The sequence below is a fragment of the Vespula pensylvanica genome, chromosome 4 (genome assembly GCF_014466175.1).
Source record: "Vespula pensylvanica isolate Volc-1 chromosome 4, ASM1446617v1, whole genome shotgun sequence".
Taxonomy (NCBI): Eukaryota; Metazoa; Arthropoda; class Insecta; order Hymenoptera; family Vespidae; genus Vespula; species Vespula pensylvanica.
The window spans coordinates 2,751,169-2,772,546 of record NC_057688.1 but is presented as its reverse complement, the minus strand read 5'-3'; the positions used below and the strand labels follow the sequence as shown (position 1 = coordinate 2,772,546).

The 21,378-nt window shown below is 35.0% G+C and overlaps 3 protein-coding genes across 9 annotated transcripts in view; 2 read left to right on the top strand and 1 right to left on the bottom strand.

The window, feature by feature from the left end:
• LOC122628805 (sushi, von Willebrand factor type A, EGF and pentraxin domain-containing protein 1) overlaps positions 1-13,136 on the top strand; it is a 33,067-nt gene extending 19,931 nt beyond the window's left edge. The window contains exons 14-37 of one of the 4 annotated variants that reach the window (XM_043811468.1): positions 25-227; positions 311-934; positions 1,033-1,156; positions 1,230-2,552; positions 2,636-3,088; positions 3,170-3,387; positions 3,473-3,725; positions 3,806-4,647; positions 4,736-5,619; positions 5,701-5,948; positions 6,031-6,162; positions 6,246-6,411; positions 6,501-6,752; positions 6,841-7,382; positions 7,459-7,671; positions 7,744-7,899; positions 8,218-8,341; positions 8,602-8,664; positions 9,693-9,883; positions 10,019-10,656; positions 10,928-11,277; positions 11,365-11,567; positions 11,682-11,798; positions 12,110-13,136. In XM_043811468.1, coding sequence (XP_043667403.1) covers positions 25-227; positions 311-934; positions 1,033-1,156; positions 1,230-2,552; positions 2,636-3,088; positions 3,170-3,387; positions 3,473-3,725; positions 3,806-4,647; positions 4,736-5,619; positions 5,701-5,948; positions 6,031-6,162; positions 6,246-6,411; positions 6,501-6,752; positions 6,841-7,382; positions 7,459-7,671; positions 7,744-7,899; positions 8,218-8,341; positions 8,602-8,664; positions 9,693-9,883; positions 10,019-10,656; positions 10,928-11,277; positions 11,365-11,567; positions 11,682-11,798; positions 12,110-12,141 — 8,351 coding nt within the window. In that variant the 3' untranslated portion in view covers positions 12,142-13,136. Of the gene's footprint in view, positions 1-24; positions 228-310; positions 935-1,032; positions 1,157-1,229; positions 2,553-2,635; positions 3,089-3,169; positions 3,388-3,472; positions 3,726-3,805; positions 4,648-4,735; positions 5,620-5,700; positions 5,949-6,030; positions 6,163-6,245; positions 6,412-6,500; positions 6,753-6,840; positions 7,383-7,458; positions 7,672-7,743; positions 7,900-8,217; positions 8,342-8,601; positions 8,665-9,692; positions 9,884-10,018; positions 10,657-10,927; positions 11,278-11,364; positions 11,568-11,681; positions 11,865-12,109 lie in introns of all 4 variants that reach the window. The other 3 variants (XM_043811470.1, XM_043811469.1, XM_043811471.1) reach the window with 3 other exon arrangements.
• On the bottom strand, positions 8,990-16,984 carry LOC122628808. Of its 3 annotated transcripts, XR_006327116.1 has the most exons (7): positions 15,871-16,984; positions 15,631-15,688; positions 15,432-15,497; positions 11,614-11,767; positions 11,348-11,526; positions 10,901-11,259; positions 8,990-9,570 (listed from the first exon to the last, which is right to left on the bottom strand). XR_006327116.1 is itself a non-coding variant. In XM_043811479.1 (4 exons), exons 1-4 carry the CDS (start codon positions 15,910-15,912, stop codon positions 13,936-13,938), a joined length of 477 nt encoding a protein of 158 aa, XP_043667414.1. In that variant the 5' UTR covers positions 15,913-16,976; the 3' UTR covers positions 12,836-13,935. The 3 variants fall into 3 exon arrangements, 1 of the variants encoding a protein (XP_043667414.1); XR_006327115.1 differs by having other exon boundaries at positions 8,994-9,570; positions 11,614-14,246; positions 15,432-15,688; XM_043811479.1 differs by lacking the exons at positions 8,990-9,570; positions 10,901-11,259; positions 11,348-11,526; positions 11,614-11,767 and adding an exon at positions 12,836-14,246 and having other exon boundaries at positions 15,871-16,976.
• A 340-nt stretch (positions 16,985-17,324) lies between these two features.
• LOC122628807 lies at positions 17,325-20,916 on the top strand. Of its 2 annotated transcripts, XM_043811478.1 has the most exons (6): positions 17,325-17,584; positions 17,722-17,853; positions 18,584-18,658; positions 18,780-19,098; positions 19,180-19,625; positions 19,711-20,916. In XM_043811478.1, the coding sequence occupies exons 4-6, from the start codon at positions 18,906-18,908 to the stop codon at positions 20,242-20,244; spliced, it is 1,173 nt and encodes a 390-aa protein (XP_043667413.1). In that variant the 5' UTR covers positions 17,325-17,584; positions 17,722-17,853; positions 18,584-18,658; positions 18,780-18,905; the 3' UTR covers positions 20,245-20,916. The 2 variants fall into 2 exon arrangements, with proteins under 2 accessions (XP_043667413.1, XP_043667412.1); XM_043811477.1 differs by lacking the exon at positions 17,722-17,853.
• The last annotated feature ends 462 nt before the right edge of the window (positions 20,917-21,378 follow it).

Below are 21,378 nucleotides of genomic sequence, written 5' to 3'. Positions count from 1 at the left end.
ATAAAAGTATCGATTTTCTGATAGACATAAATGAGTGTGCAACCAGTCAATGCGATCTAGCTTCTACGGAGTGTATTAATAACCCTGGTGCATTCACTTGCAAGTGTAAACCAGGATTTGCTCCAACCATGGAGTGTCGTCCTATAGGTGACCTAGGTTTGATAAACGGTGGTATCCCTGACGAATCCATTACTGTTTCGAGTTCTGAGAATGGCTACATGAAATCTGTGAGTCATATTTATCTATTTTATCTGTAGTCTGTATTCGTGATATATGAGTACATAATTATCAAAAAAACTATTTTTCTCAGGGAGTACGCTTAAACAATGGTGACGGCTGGTGTGGTAATAACGTTGAGCCCGGAGCGAATTGGGTGATGATTGATATGAAAGCACCTACGATTATTCGTGGATTCCGAACACAAGTTGTTGCTAGAGTCGATGGCAATATTGCATTCACCTCAGCCGTACGTATTCAATACACGGATGATCTAACGGACACTTTCAAAGATTATACCAATCCTGATGGCACACCAGTTGAATTCCGAATTCTTGAACCTACATTATCTGTATTGAACTTACCGGTACCAATCGAGGCGCGATACATCAAATTTAGGATGCAAGATTACGTTGGAGCACCTTGTATGAAATTAGAAATAATGGGCTGCACGAGATTGGAATGTACCGATATAAACGAGTGTGCCACAAAAAATGGTGGCTGTCATCAAAAATGTATCAACAATCCTGGTAGCTATTCATGCATGTGCAATACAGGTTTTGAACTCTACAAAGGTAACGGCACCGCCGGATTTAGTATTGAAAAGTCTGAGACTGGTGAAAGGGACGGCGATTTGTATCAGAGGAATAAAACTTGTGTTCCTGTAATGTGTCCTGCCTTAACTGCACCGGACAATGGAAAAATTTTGTCGACCAAGGTAAGAAATCAGTTCAAATGAGAGAATTAATTTTTAATAATAACTTACAGTTAATATAATTATTACCATTTAAATATAATATAAATATTTGTTTATAGGACCAACATCATTTTGGCGATGTAGTTAGATTCCAATGTAATTTTGGTTACGTGTTAGCTGGTTCATCGGCTGTAGTTTGTACTTCCAGTGGCGTTTGGAATGGTACAACTCCTGAATGTCAATGTAAGTAATACTAATTTTAAATATTATAATTCATTTCCTTCATATTTTTGGAAAATATAATTTTTATTAATAGATGCCAAATGTGTTTCACTACCGGACGACAAAAATGAAGGACTTTCAGTGATTCGTACCGATGAAACGAGCGTTTTGGTTCCATTCAAACAAAACGTTACTCTGAAATGCGGCAACAACGGACGTTATTTACGGAATACTGCGACGTCTGGTTTTCGTCAATGCGTTTACGATCCTAAACCGGGTCTGCCAGATTATTGGCTATCTGGTTTACAGCCAGCTTGTCCACGTGCTGATTGTGGCAAGCCATTGCCAACACCCGGTGCTGAATATGGTCAATATATTGACACAAAATATCAATCATCTTTCTTCTTTGGTTGTCAAGATACTTTCAAGTTAGCAGGACAAACAAATCGACATGACAACGTTGTACGTTGTCAAGCGAATGGAGTTTGGGACTTCGGTAATTTACGTTGCGAAGGTCCTGTTTGCGAAGACCCTGGAAGACCAAGTGATGGATATCAAGTAGCTCGCAGTTATGAACAAGGCTCGGAAGTTCAATTTGGATGTAGTAGACCAGGATATATCCTAATAAATCCACGACCAATTGTCTGTGTTCGAGAACCAGAATGTCGAGTTGTCAAACCTCTTGGTCTAACATCTGGACGTATACCTGATTCAGCGATCAATGCAACATCCGAAAGACCAAACTATGAAGCCAGAAACATTCGATTGAACTCGGTTACTGGATGGTGTGGCAAACAGGAAGCCTTCACTTACGTTAACGTGGATCTTGGACAGGTCTACAGAGTCAAGGCAATTCTAGTCAAGGGTGTGGTAACCAATGATATCGTTGGAAGACCCACGGAAATACGTTTCTTTTACAAACAAGCTGAAAGCGAGAATTACGTTGTTTATTTCCCGAACTTCAATTTAACTATGCGTGATCCTGGAAATTACGGTGAATTGGCTATGATAACTTTACCAAAATATGTACAAGCTCGTTTCGTGATACTTGGTATCGTCAGTTACATGGATAATGCTTGTCTGAAATTCGAACTCATGGGATGCGAGGAACCAGTCGCTGAACCATTGTTAGGTTACGATTATGGTTTTTCGCCATGCGTTGATAACGAACCGCCAGTTTTTCAGAATTGTCCTCAACAACCTATAGTAGTCCAAAAGGGTACTGATGGTGGTTTATTACCAGTAAACTTCACCCAACCTATTGCAATAGACAACAGTGGTAGTATTGCTCGATTGGAAGTTAAACCACAAAGCTTTAGAACACCTATTCGTGTATTCGAAGACACCGTTGTGAAATATGTAGCCTTTGATTACGATGGAAACGTTGCTATTTGCGAAATTAACATAACTGTGCCAGGTTAGTCAGTCGTTTTGTGAATTTCACATAAATTGAAACAAAAATACTCGATAAAGATAATGACTAATTTGTTGTTATTATAGATTTAACACCACCCAAATTAAGTTGTCCTCAAAGCTACGTGATCGAACTCGTAGACAGGCAAGAAAGTTATTCGGTTAACTTCAATGAAACACGAAGACGTATCAATGCTACCGATGCATCTGGTCCAGTAAGAATTACCTTTGTACCAGAACGAGCTGTAATACCTATAGGTGGTTTCGAAAACGTGACAGTATATGCTATAGATTCGAGTGGCAATCGAGCCTCCTGTCATTTCCAAGTATCTGTACAAGCAACACCTTGTGTCGATTGGGAATTGAAACCTCCAGCTAATGGTGGTTTAAAATGTGTGCCAGGTGACAAAGGCTTGCAGTGCGTAGCAACGTGTAAAAATGGTTATAGATTTACCGATGGAGCACCTGTAAAGACCTTCGTTTGTGATATCAACAAACATTGGTCTCCAACTTCGGTTGTTCCAGATTGTGTATCTGAAAGTAAATAACTATTTATTCTTCCTCTTTAAAACTTTAAAAGAATTGGTCGACTCTCTAACGAATTATTTATTATATTTGTAGATACTCAGCAAGCTGATTATCACGTAGTCGCATCAGTAACTTATCGAGCTAATGGTGCTGTCTCACGTCCTTGTTTACCACAATACCAAGATTTGATGACTCAATATTACATTAACTTAAACGCTATCTTAACGCAACGTTGTTCTGCTGTTAATGTCAATATGAATGTATCGTTTGTAAGATCGATGCCTTTTCTATTAGAAGAAAACGTTTTACAGGTACGTTAACATTATCAGTGTGACATTATTAATGTATAATACATAAATCACAGTTGAGATAAAAAACACTTTTTTGTTTTCATAGATGGACTTCGTTTTGGTGATTGTTCCCGTTATTCGTCAACCACAAGTATATGATCTCTGTGGTTCCACCATAGGTTTAATCTTCGATCTTTCTGTACCATATGCAAGTAAAGTTATAGAACCTTTGCTCAATGTTTCTGCTATCGGAAATCAATGTCCACCATTACGTGCTTTAAAATCAACTATCACACGAGGATTCACTTGTAGCATTGGTGAGGTATTGAACATGGACACGAACGATGTTCCTCGATGTCGTGAGTACAATTTCATCGACTCAAAATGATAAAATGATACTGTGCAGCTTGAAGTTATCGTGAATAATTTAATATTACAGTTCATTGTCCGGCTGGTACTTTCGCTGGTGAAAAACAAAAGCAATGTACATCCTGTCCAAAAGGTTTTTACCAAAATAGTGATCGTCAAGGTTCTTGTTTGCGTTGTCCTTTCGGAACATATACAAAAGAAGAAGGTTCCAAGAGTATAGATGACTGTGTTCCAGTATGTGGATATGGTACATATTCACCAACCGGTCTGGTGCCATGTTTAGAGTGTCCTAGGAATAGTTACACAGGCGAACCACCAATAGGTGGTTACAGAGATTGTCAAACTTGTCCAGCTGGTACTTTTACCTATCAACCAGCAGCATCAGGTCGTGATCGTTGTCGAAACAAATGTTCTCCTGGCATGTACTCAGATACGGGATTAGCACCCTGTGCTCAATGTCCAAAAGACTTCTTCCAACCTCAGCACGGAGCCACAACATGTATCGAATGTCCTACCAATATGTATACCGATGGAGCAGGATCAGTGGGTCGAGAGGAATGTAAACCGGTACAATGTACGGATAGTGTGTGTCAACATGGCGGACTTTGCGTATCCATGGGACATGGTGTACAATGTATATGCCCAGCTGGTTTCTCTGGAAGACGCTGTGAAATTGATATTGACGAGTGTGCCTCTCAACCTTGTTACAATGGCGCCACGTGCATTGATCTTCCTCAAGGTTACAGATGTCAATGTGCAAACGGATACTCTGGTATTAACTGTCAAGAGGAAAAATCAGACTGCAGCAATGACACTTGTCCTGAGAGAGCTATGTGCAAAGATGAGCCTGGTTTTAACAATTACACTTGTCTATGTAGATCTGGTTATACTGGCGTTGATTGTGACATAACGGTAATCGATCCTATTCCTTGTCATAACCATGATTAATAATTATTGGATTATCGTCAATCGTTACAAAAATTTTATTTTCACCTTCTAGATAAATCCATGTACGGCTAGCGGAAATCCATGTAACAATGGTGCCACTTGTGTAGCGTTACAACAAGGTCGATACAAATGCGAATGTTTGCCAGGTTGGGAAGGTCAAAGTTGCGAGATCAATACGGATGATTGCGCTGAAAGACCTTGTCTACTTGGTGCCAATTGCACCGATCTTGTGGCTGATTTCAGTTGCAATTGCCCGCCTGGATTTACCGGCAAACGTTGTCACGAGAAGATTGATCTTTGTTCTGGAAATCCTTGCCTTAATGGTATATGCGTTGACAAATTGTTCAGCCATGAATGTATCTGTCATCCAGGATGGACCGGTGCTGCTTGTGAAATTAACATCAACGAATGTGCCAGTAAACCTTGTCGTAACAACGGACAATGTCTCGATCAAATCGATGGCTATACTTGCACTTGCGAACCAGGATACACTGGCAAACAATGTCAACATACAATCGATGATTGTGCTTCGGATCCTTGCCAGAATGGTGCCACGTGTATCGATCAACTCGAAGGTTTTCTTTGCAAGTGTAGACCGGGTTTCGTCGGACTTCAATGTGAAGCTGAGATCGACGAATGTCAAAGTGATCCTTGCAATCCTGTTGGCACAGATCGTTGTGTGGATCTGGACAACACTTTTGTTTGTCATTGTCGTGAGGGCTACACTGGATCAGCCTGTGAAATCAACATCAACGATTGTGCTTCTGATCCATGTCTAAATGGCGCTACTTGCAGAGACGAAGTTTCGGGTTTCAAATGTATGTGTTCTGAAGGTTGGACTGGAGTTCATTGCGAAATCGATGTCGGTATGTGTCAAAATCATCCGTGTCAAAACGATGCAGCCTGCGTCGATCTTTTCTTGGATTACTTCTGCGTGTAAGTCTAATTTGTATAAATCGAAATGAACAGTATTCAAATTCCAATTTATAATATCGTTTATTTATATTTTTTTGACAGTTGTCCTTCTGGAACTGATGGTAAACAATGTGAAACTGCACCTGAACGTTGTATTGGTAATCCTTGTATGCATCGTGGACGTTGTCAAGATTTTGGTTCCGGTCTTAATTGCACTTGTCCTGATGACTATACTGGTATTGGTTGTCAATATGAATACGATGCTTGCCAAGCTGGCGCATGTAAAAATGGAGCTACTTGTATTGATGATGGTCCGGGCTTTACTTGTATCTGTCCACCAGGCTATACTGGTAATAGGATATCTTTGATGTTAATTGCATTTAAACATTTTTTTTATTGGTGATATAAATCGAACGTTGTTTTAAATCACAGGTAAAACATGCGAAGATGATATTATTGATTGCAAAGATAATTCATGTCCACCCTCTGCAACATGTATTGATTTAACTGGAAAGTTCTTCTGTCAGTGTCCATTTAATTTAACTGGAGATGATTGCAGGAAATGTAAGTGGTGTAAATTTTATACGCAAAAGAAAGTAATAGTTTTCTTTTACCGTTGCTTACATTGTAAAAATGAATTTTTTCAGCTATTCAAGTTGATTACGACTTATACTTCGGCGATCCGGCACGTAGCAGTGCATCACAAATTATTCCATTCTTTACTGGAACTAGAAAGAGTTTGACTGTAGCTATGTGGGTGCAATTCACGCAAAAAGATGAGGCTGGAACTTTCTTGACACTTTATGCCGTAAGGTAAAATCTTTCAACAGTGTTTAATATGTAGAAGTTAATAGATTAAAGTAAGTATTAGATATTCTATAATATAACTTTTGTAATTTTAGTTCACCGCATGTACCAACAAATCGTCGACCTATGGTACAAGCACACAGTAACGGTGTCCAAGTATCTCTCTTCCATGATTTACAAGATGTCTATCTACCATTCAGAGAATATGCAACTATCAATGATGGCCAATGGCATCATGTTGCTGTTGTATGGAATGGAGAAAACGGTGGTGAACTTGTATTAATCACGGAAGGCTTAATTGCTAGTAAAACAGATGGATATGGAAGTGGTAGATCTCTTCCAGCATAGTAAGTATTTATAACATTTTTTATTCACATAACACCATTTTAATGATCATTTGATTTTTAATGTTATTTTAATATCTAATATTATCAGTGCCTGGGCAGTATTGGGTAAACCACAAAGTGAAAATCCGAAAGGCTATACGGAATCTGGTTTCCAAGGTCACCTGACAAAAGTACAAATCTGGAATCGTGCACTTCACGTAACGAATGAGATACAGAAACAAGTTAGAGATTGTAGAACTGAACCAGTTCTTTATCAAGGACTAGTTTTGACCTGGGCAGGATACGATGAAACGATTGGTGGTGTTGAACGTGTAGTTCCATCACATTGTGGACAAAGAGTATGTCCACCTGGTTATGGTGGTAATAAATGTCAACAATTGGAAGCTGATAAAATTCCACCCAAAGTAGAACACTGTCCTGGTGATTTATGGGTTATTGCTAAAAATGGTTCTTCTATTGTCACTTGGGATGAACCTCGTTTCAGTGACAACGTTGGTATAATCAAGGTTCAAGAACGAAGTGGACATAGATCCGGACAAACTTTATTATGGGGTACTTACGATATTAGTTACGTGGCTTATGATCAAGCTGGAAACTCTGCAAGTTGTAATTTCAAAGTCTATGTGTTATGTAAGTTTTCTTACTATTTTCAATACGCTCAAACGTTCCTCAGTATTTTTGCAATTGTATCCTGTTTTTTGAATAGCCGACTTCTGCCCTGAACTTGCTGATCCCATCGGAGGAGCACAACAATGTAAAGATTGGGGTTCTGGCGGTCAATTCAAAGTTTGCGAAATTTCATGTAATCAAGGACTACGATTTTCTCAAGAAGTTCCTAAATTTTATACTTGTGGTGCCGAAGGATTCTGGAGACCTACGAATGATCCTAATTTACCATTGATTTATCCTGCTTGCACGAGTAAGATTTATTACGATAGAGCTATCAAATTATATTTTTATTTATATATTTTATATTATTATAATTTTTAAGGTTCAATACCAGCACAACGCGTGTTCAGAATTAAAATGAACTTCCCTACGTCGGTTTTATGTAACGAGGCTGGTCAAGGAGTTCTCAAACAAAAGGTCCGAAATGCTGTAAATTCTCTCAACAGAGATTGGAATTTTTGTTCTTATTCTTATGAAGGTAACATTTATAATGACTTCGATAGATATAAATATATTGGGTAATCTAGTAAGTTCGTGTCATTTCTCAACTCGCATATACATACACATTTATCTAAGTACATTAGTACATATATAACAATACTACGAATGTATTAATTTTATGCATATATTTGAAAAAACATTTAACTAAATTTTTATTATTAATTCTTCTTTTCTTTTTTAATTTAATGATTCGTTTTAATTTTGTTTCTTATTGAAACAATTGGCATGAACTTTTCGAACAACTCAATATTTTTCAAAGTGTTAAAAAACAGATAATGTTGATAATAACTTTTAGGTACACGCGAGTGTAAGGATTTGAACATCGATGTTCAATGTGATCATCGCATACGAACAACGAGAGAAGCAAACGAGGAAGACGGTGGAATGTACATTATATCAGCGGTCGTACCAGCAGAACCGTAAGTTGAAAAACATCTGATTTACTTTTATTCATCTTTATAAAATTCCAAATTTGGGGAATCGTATGAGCCTAGAAATTTGTTTAGAAAAATTCGAGGTACAAACAAACGTACAGCGTATTTTCAACATTCATAAATCGTAGACTCTATCTTTCTCTTCCTCATCTCTCTCTCTCTATATATATATATCTTTTCTCTCTCTAAACCCAAGTAGATCTAGATGAATTAGTACTGAGCATTTGTTACTTGTTACATCATAGAACGAGACAGGCGCGCCAAGGCAGCGATACCTACGAGGTGGAGATCTCGTTCCCGGCGATAAAGTAAGGACAGCTCGATTCGTGTGAATATATGCGAATTGTGTCATACAATGAACAATGCCAACCAACACGATATCATCCCTAATAATACGCCCTCATTCTAAAAAACAAAACAAAAACAAAAAATAAATTATTACAGATTCATTTGCATACACATAGCGATTTAACACGGTGCATGATCGAGTTACCAAGGATGAAGGATTATATATATAGATAAAGGCAAAAAACAGCATAAAACCGGGTTTGCACGTTGTTACTAACTGACCTATAGCAAAACTATTGTTTTCCTCGAGGTAGAATCACATTGCGCTAAAAATGAAATTTAATATAAGTATAATAATGATATAACCCGATACCTCTAACAAATGACTTTTATGTAATCCAAGGTCGATATTAGATGAATTAATTTCTATAACGTTACGTAATCTACCTACATAATAATTATAAGATCGTCTATTTTGTAACAGACATATTTGATTAACAGCTAATTTATAATATTATCTTACAATAACATTTATAATATGATTGCATGATAACAAATGATCACAGAAAAAAATATGTTTTATTCCATATTGTAATATTATGGTTTCTATAAATCGATCAATTCTGAAAAGGTTTTCTTAATAGGTGATATAGATGATATTATAGCTAGTTCCACTTTTTTCCTTCCCTTTTGCCATTTAGTAATAGGCAAATCTGCACCAAGATATCGCGTTATTTTTAATACATAATAGGAAAATATGAACACGTACATATGTATTCTATAACTATAAATTTATACAAATTTCAGAATGTCATCGAGTTTCTAATTACACGTAGGATAATTGTAATTAATTGTCACTAATGGCAGGTTAGCTTGAGGCACGCTTACCCGTGAGATGAGTTTAACCTTGTCCAACGAACGGTCGCCTGAAAACAATAACGGCTGTATATATTGGCGCATACATTTATCCTATGCCTGTTGCTACCGTTTGTGTGACTTTACTCGAGTTACGGTATCGATCAGTAATATTCCACTTCTTTTTTTATAGCGATCCTATTCTGAATGCCAATTCTAACGAACGAGCGACGGTACAGTCCTTACTCGAAAGATTGATACTCGAAGAAGACCAATTTGATGTACACGACATTCTACCAAACACTGTACCAGACCCAGCATCTCTAACATTGAAATCTGATTATGCTTGTCCTGTCGGTCAAGTTGTAATGGCTCCTGATTGTGGTAAGAGTCTATTTCAAATAAAAGTAGAACATTTCTTTCTCTAATGATCTACTCTAAAGAATGTTAAATTCTTCCACGTTCTTTATAACGATCCATTACTTCGAAATATATTCAATAATAATACATTTTATACAGTACCATGTGCTGTGGGTACATACTATGAAGAAGAGACCCAACGTTGTATCTCCTGTCCTGTGGGTACTTATCAAAGTGAATCAGGTCGAACAAAATGCAGCTCATGTCCCGTGATTGCTGGTCGACCTAGCGTGACGGTTGGAGTCGGTGCACGAAGTGCTGCCGATTGCAAAGAACGATGTCCAGCAGGAAAATATTACGACGACGCAGCTGGTTTGTGTCGTAGCTGTGGACACGGATTCTATCAACCAAACGAGGGTAGTTTTTCTTGCTTACTATGTGGACTTGGAAAAACAACTAGAACAGCGGAAGCTGTGTCTCGCGAAGAATGCAGAGACGAATGCGGTTCTGGTCAACAACTCGCCGTTGAAGGCAAATGTGAACCATGCCCAAGAGGTACCTATCGTACTCAAGGTGTTCAAGCATCCTGCCAAGCTTGTCCAGTAGGTAGAACAACACCCAATGTAGGATCGGCAGCTATTGAAGAATGTTCTTTACCAGTTTGCGAACCCGGTACTCATTTGAATGGTACACTTAACGAATGTATGCAATGTAAAAAAGGCACTTATCAATCGGAACCTCAACAGACTTTTTGTATACCTTGTCCACCTAATACCAGTACCAAAGGACCAGCTGCAGTAAGTATTAATTTAATATATCCCTAGACTCAATGTGTATTTATGCTAATAATTTAAGTACTAGCAATCAGTGGTTCAAATTCCCCTTTTCTGTTTATTGTGTTTTAAATTATTTATCTTAAACTAATATTTTCGAATTAAACTAAACTAATATTTCCGAATATTCCCGAATTATTAATATTCACGAATTGAAACTACTCTACAAATCCACTTATAATTAACAAAAACAAAATCATATTCTTACCTTAACGTTTAACGTTTGTTCTTACAGACCAGCAAATCCGATTGCACCAATCCATGCGAGACAAGCGGCGAAGAAATGCACTGCGACGCAAATGCCTATTGTTTACTTATACCAGAGACAAGTGACTTCAAATGCGAATGTAAACCAGGATATAACGGTACTGGAACGGAGTGTACGGACGTTTGCATGGGTTATTGCGACAACGAGGGTGTATGTCTGAAGGATTCCAGAGGACAACCATCTTGCAGGTGTAGCGGCAGTTTCACAGGGAAACATTGTACTGAGAAGTCCGAGTTCTTCTATATCACTGGTGGTATCGCAGGAGGTGTTATTCTTATAATATTTGTTGTCCTCCTAGTCTGGATGATTTGCGTTAGGTTAGTTATGAAATAAGAATACGTAATATGTGACAAACAATAAATCTTAGTATTATGATTGTCGTCTTACAAGAGATCCTTTTATAGGGCATCTCGTAAAAAGGAGCCTAAGAAAATGCTCACTCCAGCGACCGATCAAAATGGTTCTCAAGTAAACTTCTATTATGGAGCTCCTACGCCTTACGCCGAATCCATAGCACCGTCTCATCACAGCACATACGCTCATTACTATGACGACGAGGAAGACGGCTGGGAAATGCCCAATTTTTATAATGAAACTTATATGAAAGGTTAGTGTGTAATTGCACGTGTATATTATTACGTATTTTCATTCACCTATGAAGGTCGAAACAACAAATCATTCGAGTGAATACATTTCCAAGGTCTTTGTTGTTTACTTGCAGAAAGTCTACACAATGGAGGAAAGATGAACAGTCTTGCTCGTTCAAACGCGAGTATATACGGCACCAAGGACGATCTGTACGATAGGCTGAAGCGTCACGCGTATCCAGGGAAGAAAGGTACAAGTTTGAATGCAGATACACATTGAACCAAATTTGAAATAAAAGGACATCAGGGGTTCGTTGGTCAGCATAAATATATATATATATATATAAATAATAAAAAAAACGGGCGATCGACCACTTTACTTTTGTCACTAATAATTAGCGTTAAAAAGCCGAGATATTGCGACGTTTTTATTACTAGAAAAAGGATCATTTCTCTCATCCTACCGCATCGAAGCTTGAAAATCTACTACGCAATGTAGCTCGGCCGATCGAGAGATATTTGCCATGTTTACGTTAGTGACGAAGGAACGTTTATTTTCCAGACAAGAGTGATAGTGACAGCGAAGGTCAGTGAGTCGTCGTCCCTGTCCCACGGTGAGAGAGAAAGAAAGAGAAAAAGAGAGAGAGTGAGAAAGAAAAAGATAGAGAAAGAGAGAGAAAGAGAAAAAGAAAGAAAGAAAAAGAATGAAGTTTAAGAAAAACCCAAGTATCTACAAAAGGAGAATCTCGGAGAACTTTCGAGGGGAGAAGTTACTCAGTCGATATGGGTCGCATTATTTATTACCTCCCTATATAAGTAAACAAAACAAAACAAAAACAGGAAAAAAGAGAAGAACAATCATCTACGACGGTCTCGCAAGATCCTATGGTATCCGTAGTCTTCAATGACAGAAGAAAGGTCACGATTCTACTTTCTTCGGATTACGTGACTCATTTGGATGAAACGAGTGTCTACGACACGCAACCTGGGTACCCATTAATCGATATAAAAAAGTGAAATAATTCAGTTCTGAAATGACAATCGATAAAACAATCGTTGTTTCAGCACAAAAACCATCGATTGATCATTAATCTCGCGTTACGAGACCGATTGAAGACCTAATTTTTTTTCACGGTTCTGGTCGGTAATATAATATATAATTATACATACATACATATATATATATATATATATATATATATATATTATACGTGCGAGGTTCGAAACAAATCGCGCGCGTAACAATGCACGAGATAAAAAGAAAAAAGAAACAAAGAGACTACGAAACGAGATTGTAATTTTTGTAATTTAATACCAAGTAGATAATAAGTACCACAAACGCGCGAATACACTTACAGACACACTCTTGATTAACTCCTACGAGTATGGTGCGAACGAGAGTGTGTTTGTATGTTTAACGTCATTATATAAATAAGTGAATTTATATTTTGTTACTAGAAATATGTATCACGTTGTAATATAATAGATACGTAAGCGTTCTAGCGTACATCTATTAATCGAAAAACGCTCTAACGTGTACTATGTATATCGAAGACGAATCGACGAAAAGAGTTTTTTCTTTTTCCATATTTCTTTTTCTTTTTGTTTCTTTTGATTTTGATATACTTATCAGTTAAAGCTTTGTATACATCGTTCATTGTACAAACATACTTACATATATATATAGAGTATGATACGATAAGAACGATCGATAAACGTAATCAATAACGAAAACGAGATATGTCAGTCGTTCTGTCTAGAATCGTTCCAAGTTCGTTGATCCAATGAAATTATAAGAATTTGCATAAAATATTGCCCTTTATTCCCTAGTGTATATATTAAAAAAGAATAAAAAAAGAAAGAGAACAAACCGTTCAAGTTGATGGAGAACAAACAGCGAAGTCACACAATTGAATGGAACAATATCAATTGTGCACAAAGTTCGTAGCATCAATAAAAATATATATGTACATATATTTACAAACATATATATATATACACATACACACACACACACATATGATATACATATCATAAATAGATTTCATTCTTATGATTTCGTCCGGTTCAATCGTGGAATTCGTAAACATTATTATCTATATAAAAAAAAAATTAAAAAGAAAAAAAGAACCGTAATGTACATTGAACGATGTCTATAACGCCACTTTTCATTTTTACCTTGTTAAAACTCTTTAACAGATAATTGTTTTCCATTTTTTCCTTTTTTTTTTATTAATAAAACATATCTAATTAAAGATAGTCAATTATGATAACGCGCATATGTCTAGGAAGAATATTATACAACGTCGTGGTACAAAGGTGAGTATCGATGTTACGGTAAATTTCCTAAGAAGCATAAGGAAAGAGCCAAAAATAGTACTTTGATGTTTAAATCAAGTTCCCGTTCATTTTCATGGGTATTACCCGATACATTTTTTCTTTGAAGACAAAGCTGCCTTGTTTCTCCTCTTTACCGGTACCAGATAGAAGATATTTCTTGATATAATCGGACAAATTTTTAGTTGGTACTGTACTCTGATAATACTTGTTCGTATCTATAGAGACGAAATCGTTCTCCTCCTTTTCATCATCCATAACGGAATCAAGATCGTTCGTGTCGCAATTTATTTGCATATTTTCTGCATCATGGATGTTTTCATCTGAATCACTGGCGACAGACTCCGCCAGACTGTTTATTGCTAACAATAGAAATATAACGTATTCGAAGCATACAAAATTAACGGGAACGTCATGAGCAGTGCCGGATTAAGTCGAATAGGTGATAGAGGCGGTCAAACCAAGCTCTATAAAACAGAAATCTTCGACAAGACAATATAAATTTGTATTATATAATAAATTTAATTTAATATCTGGTCGATTATAAATTAAGGCTCAATTAAATATCTCTTTTGTTAAGAGCAATAAAAAAACAATATATTAAACAAAATTTCATGATTTTGTGTGTAAAATATTTTAAGAGTACGAAACGAAATACGTAATGATAATGATTTTTAGTTTTTCTTATAAAATATATTTTTTTATTTAATTAGATATGCCTAATGTTAATAAATAAGGAGATATTAACGTCTATAGTTATATAATCAAAAGTATATACTTCCAAATGCAAACAATTTTAAAAGACCATGAAAAAATGAAAAAATACAAAACAATCTTATAATAAATTTAGCTACTACAAATAATGCATAATAATAAAAAAAATAATATCTTAATTAATTCAATACATGTTCAATGTTCGCTATTTTCTTGTATGTTGAATCTTGCAATCATATTTTTTCGTATATTTTGTAACATTTCAAATGTTATTTGATTAACATAATTTATATTTTTCTCTTATAATTCTTCTGAATTTGTTTTACTAAGATTGTACTTTAAGCATATACTTGTTTAATAATATTTTTAAAAATAATTATAGTTTTTTAATAGAAATCTAAAAATTTTTGCAACGCCTCAGACCTCTTAAAGACTACATCCGCCACTGGTCATAAGTCAATTTCCACGACATATATAGCTGTGCGTGTGTTTATATAATCTCATATTGATACGTATAACTATAATTCTCGGAAAAATTGGTACTTGAATTTACAAAAAGATATATATATATATATGTATATATGTATATGTATGTATATATATATATATAAATACATATATAGATACGATCAATAAGGTTTACGAAATATATACCTTTTTAGTCATAGTAATTATATAAAGATAAACCAAATTATTATCCTAACTAGTTATTTCGATAATTTCATTACAATAAAATGTGATATAACTTAGGTAAAGAATATAACATAGGTTACGATTAAAAAAAAGTAATCTATATACTGACACTTTTTGTAATTATCTTATATAATACGTACCGATTTTATCTTTAACGGCAGATAAGATTTTCAGAATGCTTAGGTCATTCGGGTTTTGTCTTAAAACTAAGCAAAGAAAAAAGTATTTCGAGTTTATTAGATAATATGTTTTCAATATAATTATTGGTAATGATCATCATCCATTATCTTTTAATAAGTTACGAAACTTACAGGTTATGTGTATATGAATAAATCTTACCTGAAGATCCAACTTCCATAGCATCATGATAATTTTCAGTCATAATAGCAAGAAGTAACTATAATTATACATACGTACACATATATATAATTATATATGTATTATTTTTTAATTATTTATAATCAACGATCATTGAATCAGGTTTGATCGATACGTGAGTCATCGGCGTAATTTATTCTTTCACATTTTTTCTCTCGGATCGTTCAGCCTGGTTTTTTGATTACTAATACTTTCACATACCTTTAGTCTATCTTCGTAATTTATATAATTCTTTTTACTCATCTTTAATAACCTTCAATAAACTAACTTCATATTCAATTACGAAAGAGTACTATTTTGATAGAATTTTATATTTTCTCAGAAAATTGATCTATTTCTTCTTTTTTTATGTTACATCTTTGAAAATACATTTTAAAATAGTTTTAATCGATCGAGGAATATTACAGTTCAATGTTAATTACCATTTAATTTTAATTTTAACAAAGAGAAATCATTTTGTAGATTTTCATTTGTTATTTCGCAGTACAGTTGAACTACCTAGTACTTTTAGGTATTGTATATCTGTTGATTCAAATATGTGTATGTATACGCAATTACGAATTCTAAACAATAGCGAACAAATAGCAGGATAAAAGTAGTCCCCTTTAAAAATACACTGCTGTTCCTTAAGCATATTATTCTAACCTCTATTTCACTCACATACGCACTCGATCGAAAGAACGAAAAGAAAATAAATCTTTACTTTTATGGGCATCGAAAAACCTTAAATATCGTAATATTAAGTTGAATAAGTTTGAGATTTTAAATATCGTTGTTCTATAAGAAAAATTCTCCGTCGAAAGATAAGATGAACGTATTAAAACTAATACTTTTACGTATTGTATATCTGTGATCGCAAATATGTGTATGTATATACGCAATTACAAACTCTAAACAATAGTGAACAAATAGCAGGATAAAAGTAGTTCCCTTTAAAAATATATCTGCTCTTCCTTAAGCATATTATTCTAACCTCTATTTCACTCACACGCAGTTGATCAAAAGAACGAAAAGAAAATGAATCTTTACTATTATACGCATTGAAAAACCTTAAATATCGTAATATGAAGTCGAATAAGTTTGAGATTTTAAATACCGTAGTTCTACAAGAAAAATTCTTCTTCGAAAGATAAGATGAAACGTATTGAAACGTTGGTGGAACGTAGAGGCAAAGAAAGACAAACAGAAATGGAGCAAGAGAGTGGGAGTGGGAGTGGAAGAAGAAGAGGGAGCGGGAGAGGGAGAGGGAAAGGAAGATAGAGAGAAGTAGAGAGAGGGAGAGAGAGAGAGAGAGAGAGAGAGAGAGAGAGAGAGAGAGAGAGAGAGAGAGAGAAAGGGTAATATAACGAAGGAGAAAAAAAAGAAGAATAGAGAAAGCGAAAAAAGAAATCAAATTTGTTACATACACAAAGTGGACTATGCTGCTGTGAAAGAAGGAAAGAGGAAAACAATTTATCGACTTAGTATCTCCATCCTTGTATTTCAAGAATGACGTGTCAATTTCCCCCATATGGGTGGTGCGTATACGTTCTGATTGGTGAACGATGTAATCAGATGCGTATTGATTGGTCACTGATGACGTAGCATGTCCGTAAACAGGTTGAGAGCGTGCGTAGCGCCATCGTGTGACGTGGTATGAGACAAGTCTAGGATTTCAACTGTGGCTAGTCGCATTCCGCGAAGGGAGAGTGAAGGACGTACATCTTTTTTTGGAAAGATACGAAATCGCTTTCTTTCGTACAACATTCGTTCGAATTTATCTGCGTCATCGTAATTAAAGAAGAGAGAAGAAATCGACAAAGAAAATAGAAATTCGTTCTGCGATCGAACTGCTGTAAATACTTTGGGCATATTCAAATTGGTTCTTTTTACGTCCTAAGTGGAAGCCGCAACTACGTTTATCGTATCCGGGAGGGTGAGTATTGTTTCTTGTGCCAACTACGTTTCGCCTACGCTCTTGTTTTAATCCATTGTATACGTTGCAAGAAACACGTTATATAATTATATCTTGACGTCTCTACGATTAATTCCGATCATTTCGATGCTTTTCAGAAGCAAACTATCGCCGCGACGTAATAGTGGCCTATTCCTTCGTGAATCGATCGGACGACGATACATCACCCATAGTACATAACTTGTGTGAAAAATCTTGAGAAAAGTTTCTTCGTTTAAGATTATTCGAAGGTTTGCCGAGCGATTTTTTTAATACTTTTCCGTGAACGAATGAAAAATTTATTTTTCTTTATTTATCGATTTGAACAGAGTTAAAAGCATGATGTAACGTAGTTCTCTTGAAAATGTAGTCACATTTCGCGCTTTGAATTACGTAACCTACTTTAGATAATCACGTAGAAATAACGTTTTCCCGTGATAGTATAATTTTATTTTTCCGAGTAAAATTCTCCGAAAAATTAGTCCTTCGATAATCGTAAATGTTTATATTCCATCGTGTTAACCTTGACAACGAATAAACATATTATCCTATTCTTTATTTCTGTATATCTGCTTTTATAGAATTTATCTATAAAGCTCGGTGAAATGTACATTAATATTATTGATTGCAACACGATGTAATTTACAATCTTTTGATAATTTCCTTGGTATCTTTGATACGAAGTTATTGTTCTATAAAAATTGTTTGTTTAACTGGCTGATAAAGATCAAGTAAGATTTTTTTATATCAAACAGTCTTTGTGCCGTAATATTATTATTATAATGATTATATTGAAGTGACTGCATTGCACTATTAATTGTATGATTTCTAGTCGATAGATAAAGATAATGCTGTTATATAAATCAAAGTGCCAAGTTTAATCACTAGTTCATAAGTTCGTCAGCATTAATCTACTGTTAATGTATATTCTAAAATTTCTGCTAAAGTATATTGTGATATTGTAGGAAAATTTTGTTTCAGGCTTTAAAAATCCCTCCTATTTTCGAAAGTTTAACAACCAGCAACATTTCATTTGAGGAAGGAGGCGTAAATAACGTAAGTGTCCTTTCTTGCTGCATTTGGGTTTTGAATGGAAGGAGAAAGAGATGTTGGATGGAGAATACACTTGTATTGGAGCCTTGCAAGTTATTAGATTCCATGAGCAAATAAATTTTAGGTTCCTAAGCCATGCAGCCGTCTGCCGCATCCATCATCTGTTTCTCGTGGCGTGAGATCGCGGCCACTGGAGGAAGAAGTTGTAACCCATACAAAGGTGGAAACTATTCCTCTGCTAAGCCCCACAATGGAGTCAAACTTATTCAAAGAGACTTGGGTTTTTCCTCAAATCAAAACAAAAACACCAGCGGAAGAAGACAGTGTTACAACATTCCCCGATTGGGAGGAGAACTTTCAGGATTTAAGCGATTGGTGCATGGACCCATTCCAGACTCCATGCGATTTTCCTATAGGTGAATTGGTTCCTTTTAAACTATCAGGTAAGTTAGTTCACGAAACATGTTATTACTTAATCAATAGTTGGTTGAATTCTTGTAAAATCGAAATATAATTCTCTTTAGGTACTAAATACGAGGGTAAGGGCGTTTCGAATTTGGGAAAGGGGGTATCAAAGAACGCGACGAGGGGGGTAAATGAAGAAAAGGGAAAGTTAACAATGAATTCGTTTGGTAATATGGAGCTTTCAGGTAGCAAACATCAACCTTTGTTGCCTTCATCAAACTCAACTTTTGACTGCAAAAAAGAACTTGATGAAGCAGAATATAATGGGTCAAATACATTGTTAAAATTACCTAAAGCAAGTACCAGTGCTACAAATAGCAAGATGAGCACTTCTGATGTTAATATACCACTTCATTCTCACCAACGCATAGGCAATCTTGATTTGGATGATGCTTGCAACAACACCTTTGAATCTACAGAAAATAATCACCCTGAAACATGGGATATGTTACATACAGTTCAAACTGGATCGGATACATTTGATTTACTATCATATCTTTGCGAAGTGAGTGTATTAGTTGCATTCTAGATTTCATTTATAAAAACAACAAATATCTTGTAAATTAATAAATTTATATCATAACTTTCAGGATGAAGCATATTCACCGGGAGGTAGCACATCCACGGACACATCAACGATATTCAATTCAAGATCGCCTATCCTACCGACAATTTCACAGAATGCTGAGAATGCAGTTGAGACGGAGATGAAAGTCGATAAAGTTCGTCGAATAACACGATCAACTTCAACGGTAACGTCATCGTCAGACACTTTCCCAATTTCATCGCGAAGATCCGGAAGAACGAGGACGATAATAAATAGTAACAAAGTAGATAACAAATATACCAATGGAAAACGGGAAAAACGAAAACGATCTGCCGAAGAGACTGCTTCGGATACTCGAGTAGATACTTTCAGTTACAGAGAATCTAGAGAAAAAAATAATGAAGCTTCAAGAAAATCACGAATGAATAAAAAAGCGAAAGAAACGGAAATGGCATTAAGAGCAATCGAGCTTGAAAAGGATAATAGAATATTAAAAATGAAAGTCGAAGAACTTGAAAAATTGGTAATATCTATGCGGAACGCTTTATTGAAATCCGCTTTAAAGAAGGAGAATTGAATATTTGATCTTTTACAAGTAGACTTTGTCTTATTGCACTTCCTTTTTTTTTATTTTTTACTTTTTACATTGTTATATTGCTTTTAATGTTATTAGATAACATTAAAATATTTTTATAATCAATGGGAATTTCGGGAATAGATTGTTAATATATTCTTTTTAATCTTAACAAAATATATGCATGGTATGAATGACGTCAAGATATTTTATAGTTTAAAGGTATGATTTATATCTTGCAAGAAAACGTGATTTATATTTTAATTGAGCACGACGCATCGAGCACGCCTTTGGGAACCATTTAAAATTAGTGCTTTAGGCATATAATATCATACGTTTTTAGTAGTTTAAGAGAATATCATGATCTTTAGAAACGTACTATTTAAAAAAAAACAAAAGCAAGTTTCGTACGTACGGCAAAGATTTCCGTTCGATTTTAATCGGAACAAAATCACAATCACGGTTTGTTCAGCCTTGTATTGTACCTGATAAAAGAATATTATATATATACATATATATATATATATATATATAAATATATAAAAACAATGATCGATGATAGAGTAGCTTCAGATCGATAAAGATAACATTTGTTTTGATTGTGCGAATATTACAATAGTTGCACGATGTAAATGTGTAAGGAGCATGTAATAAAGAATTTATTTTAAACAATTATTTCACATGCACATAAGAATTATATGACCGATTATAAAAAAGTGTAAATCAACTGCATGAAAGAAAAATCTTTTTATTCTATATAACATATATGTCTATATGTGTATATATATATATATATATATATATATATGTATACATACATACATACAACATATATATGTATCTCTAAAATAATTAAATCCTAGTAGGAAACATATTCTTCGTGATAAAATCTTCTTCAACAATGTAATCAGAAATTTTCAATTTATCCTATACATAGATCGTTATATAAGTTTTATTACTCACTTTAAAGATGTCCTATATATTTTCAAACCTGATCATAATCACACAAGATCTTGGATCACGGGAAAGTTGGGCTGTAAAATGTATATGATGTAATCAATATTTCTTAGTGAATTTAGAAATATAATTAAAATTAAATTACATTGTAATACTCATTAAGGTTTTTACAAAATGTAG

Coding starts and splice junctions, on each gene's coding strand:
- LOC122628807 (XM_043811477.1), top strand. CDS start 18,906: ATGGAGTCAAACTTATTCAAAGAGACTTGGGTTTTTCCTCAAATCAAA. Junction 19,099..19,179: donor GGTTCCTTTTAAACTATCAG/GTAAGTTAGTTC, acceptor AATTCTCTTTAG/GTACTAAATACGAGGGTAAG. Junction 19,626..19,710: donor TACTATCATATCTTTGCGAA/GTGAGTGTATTA, acceptor CATAACTTTCAG/GATGAAGCATATTCACCGGG.
- LOC122628808 (XM_043811479.1), bottom strand. CDS start 15,912: ATGAGTAAAAAGAATTATATAAATTACGAAGATAGACTAAAG. Junction 15,689..15,870: donor ATTACGAAGATAGACTAAAG/GTATGTGAAAGT, acceptor GTATAATTATAG/TTACTTCTTGCTATTATGAC. Junction 14,247..15,431: donor TGCCGTTAAAGATAAAATCG/GTACGTATTATA, acceptor TTCTATTGTTAG/CAATAAACAGTCTGGCGGAG.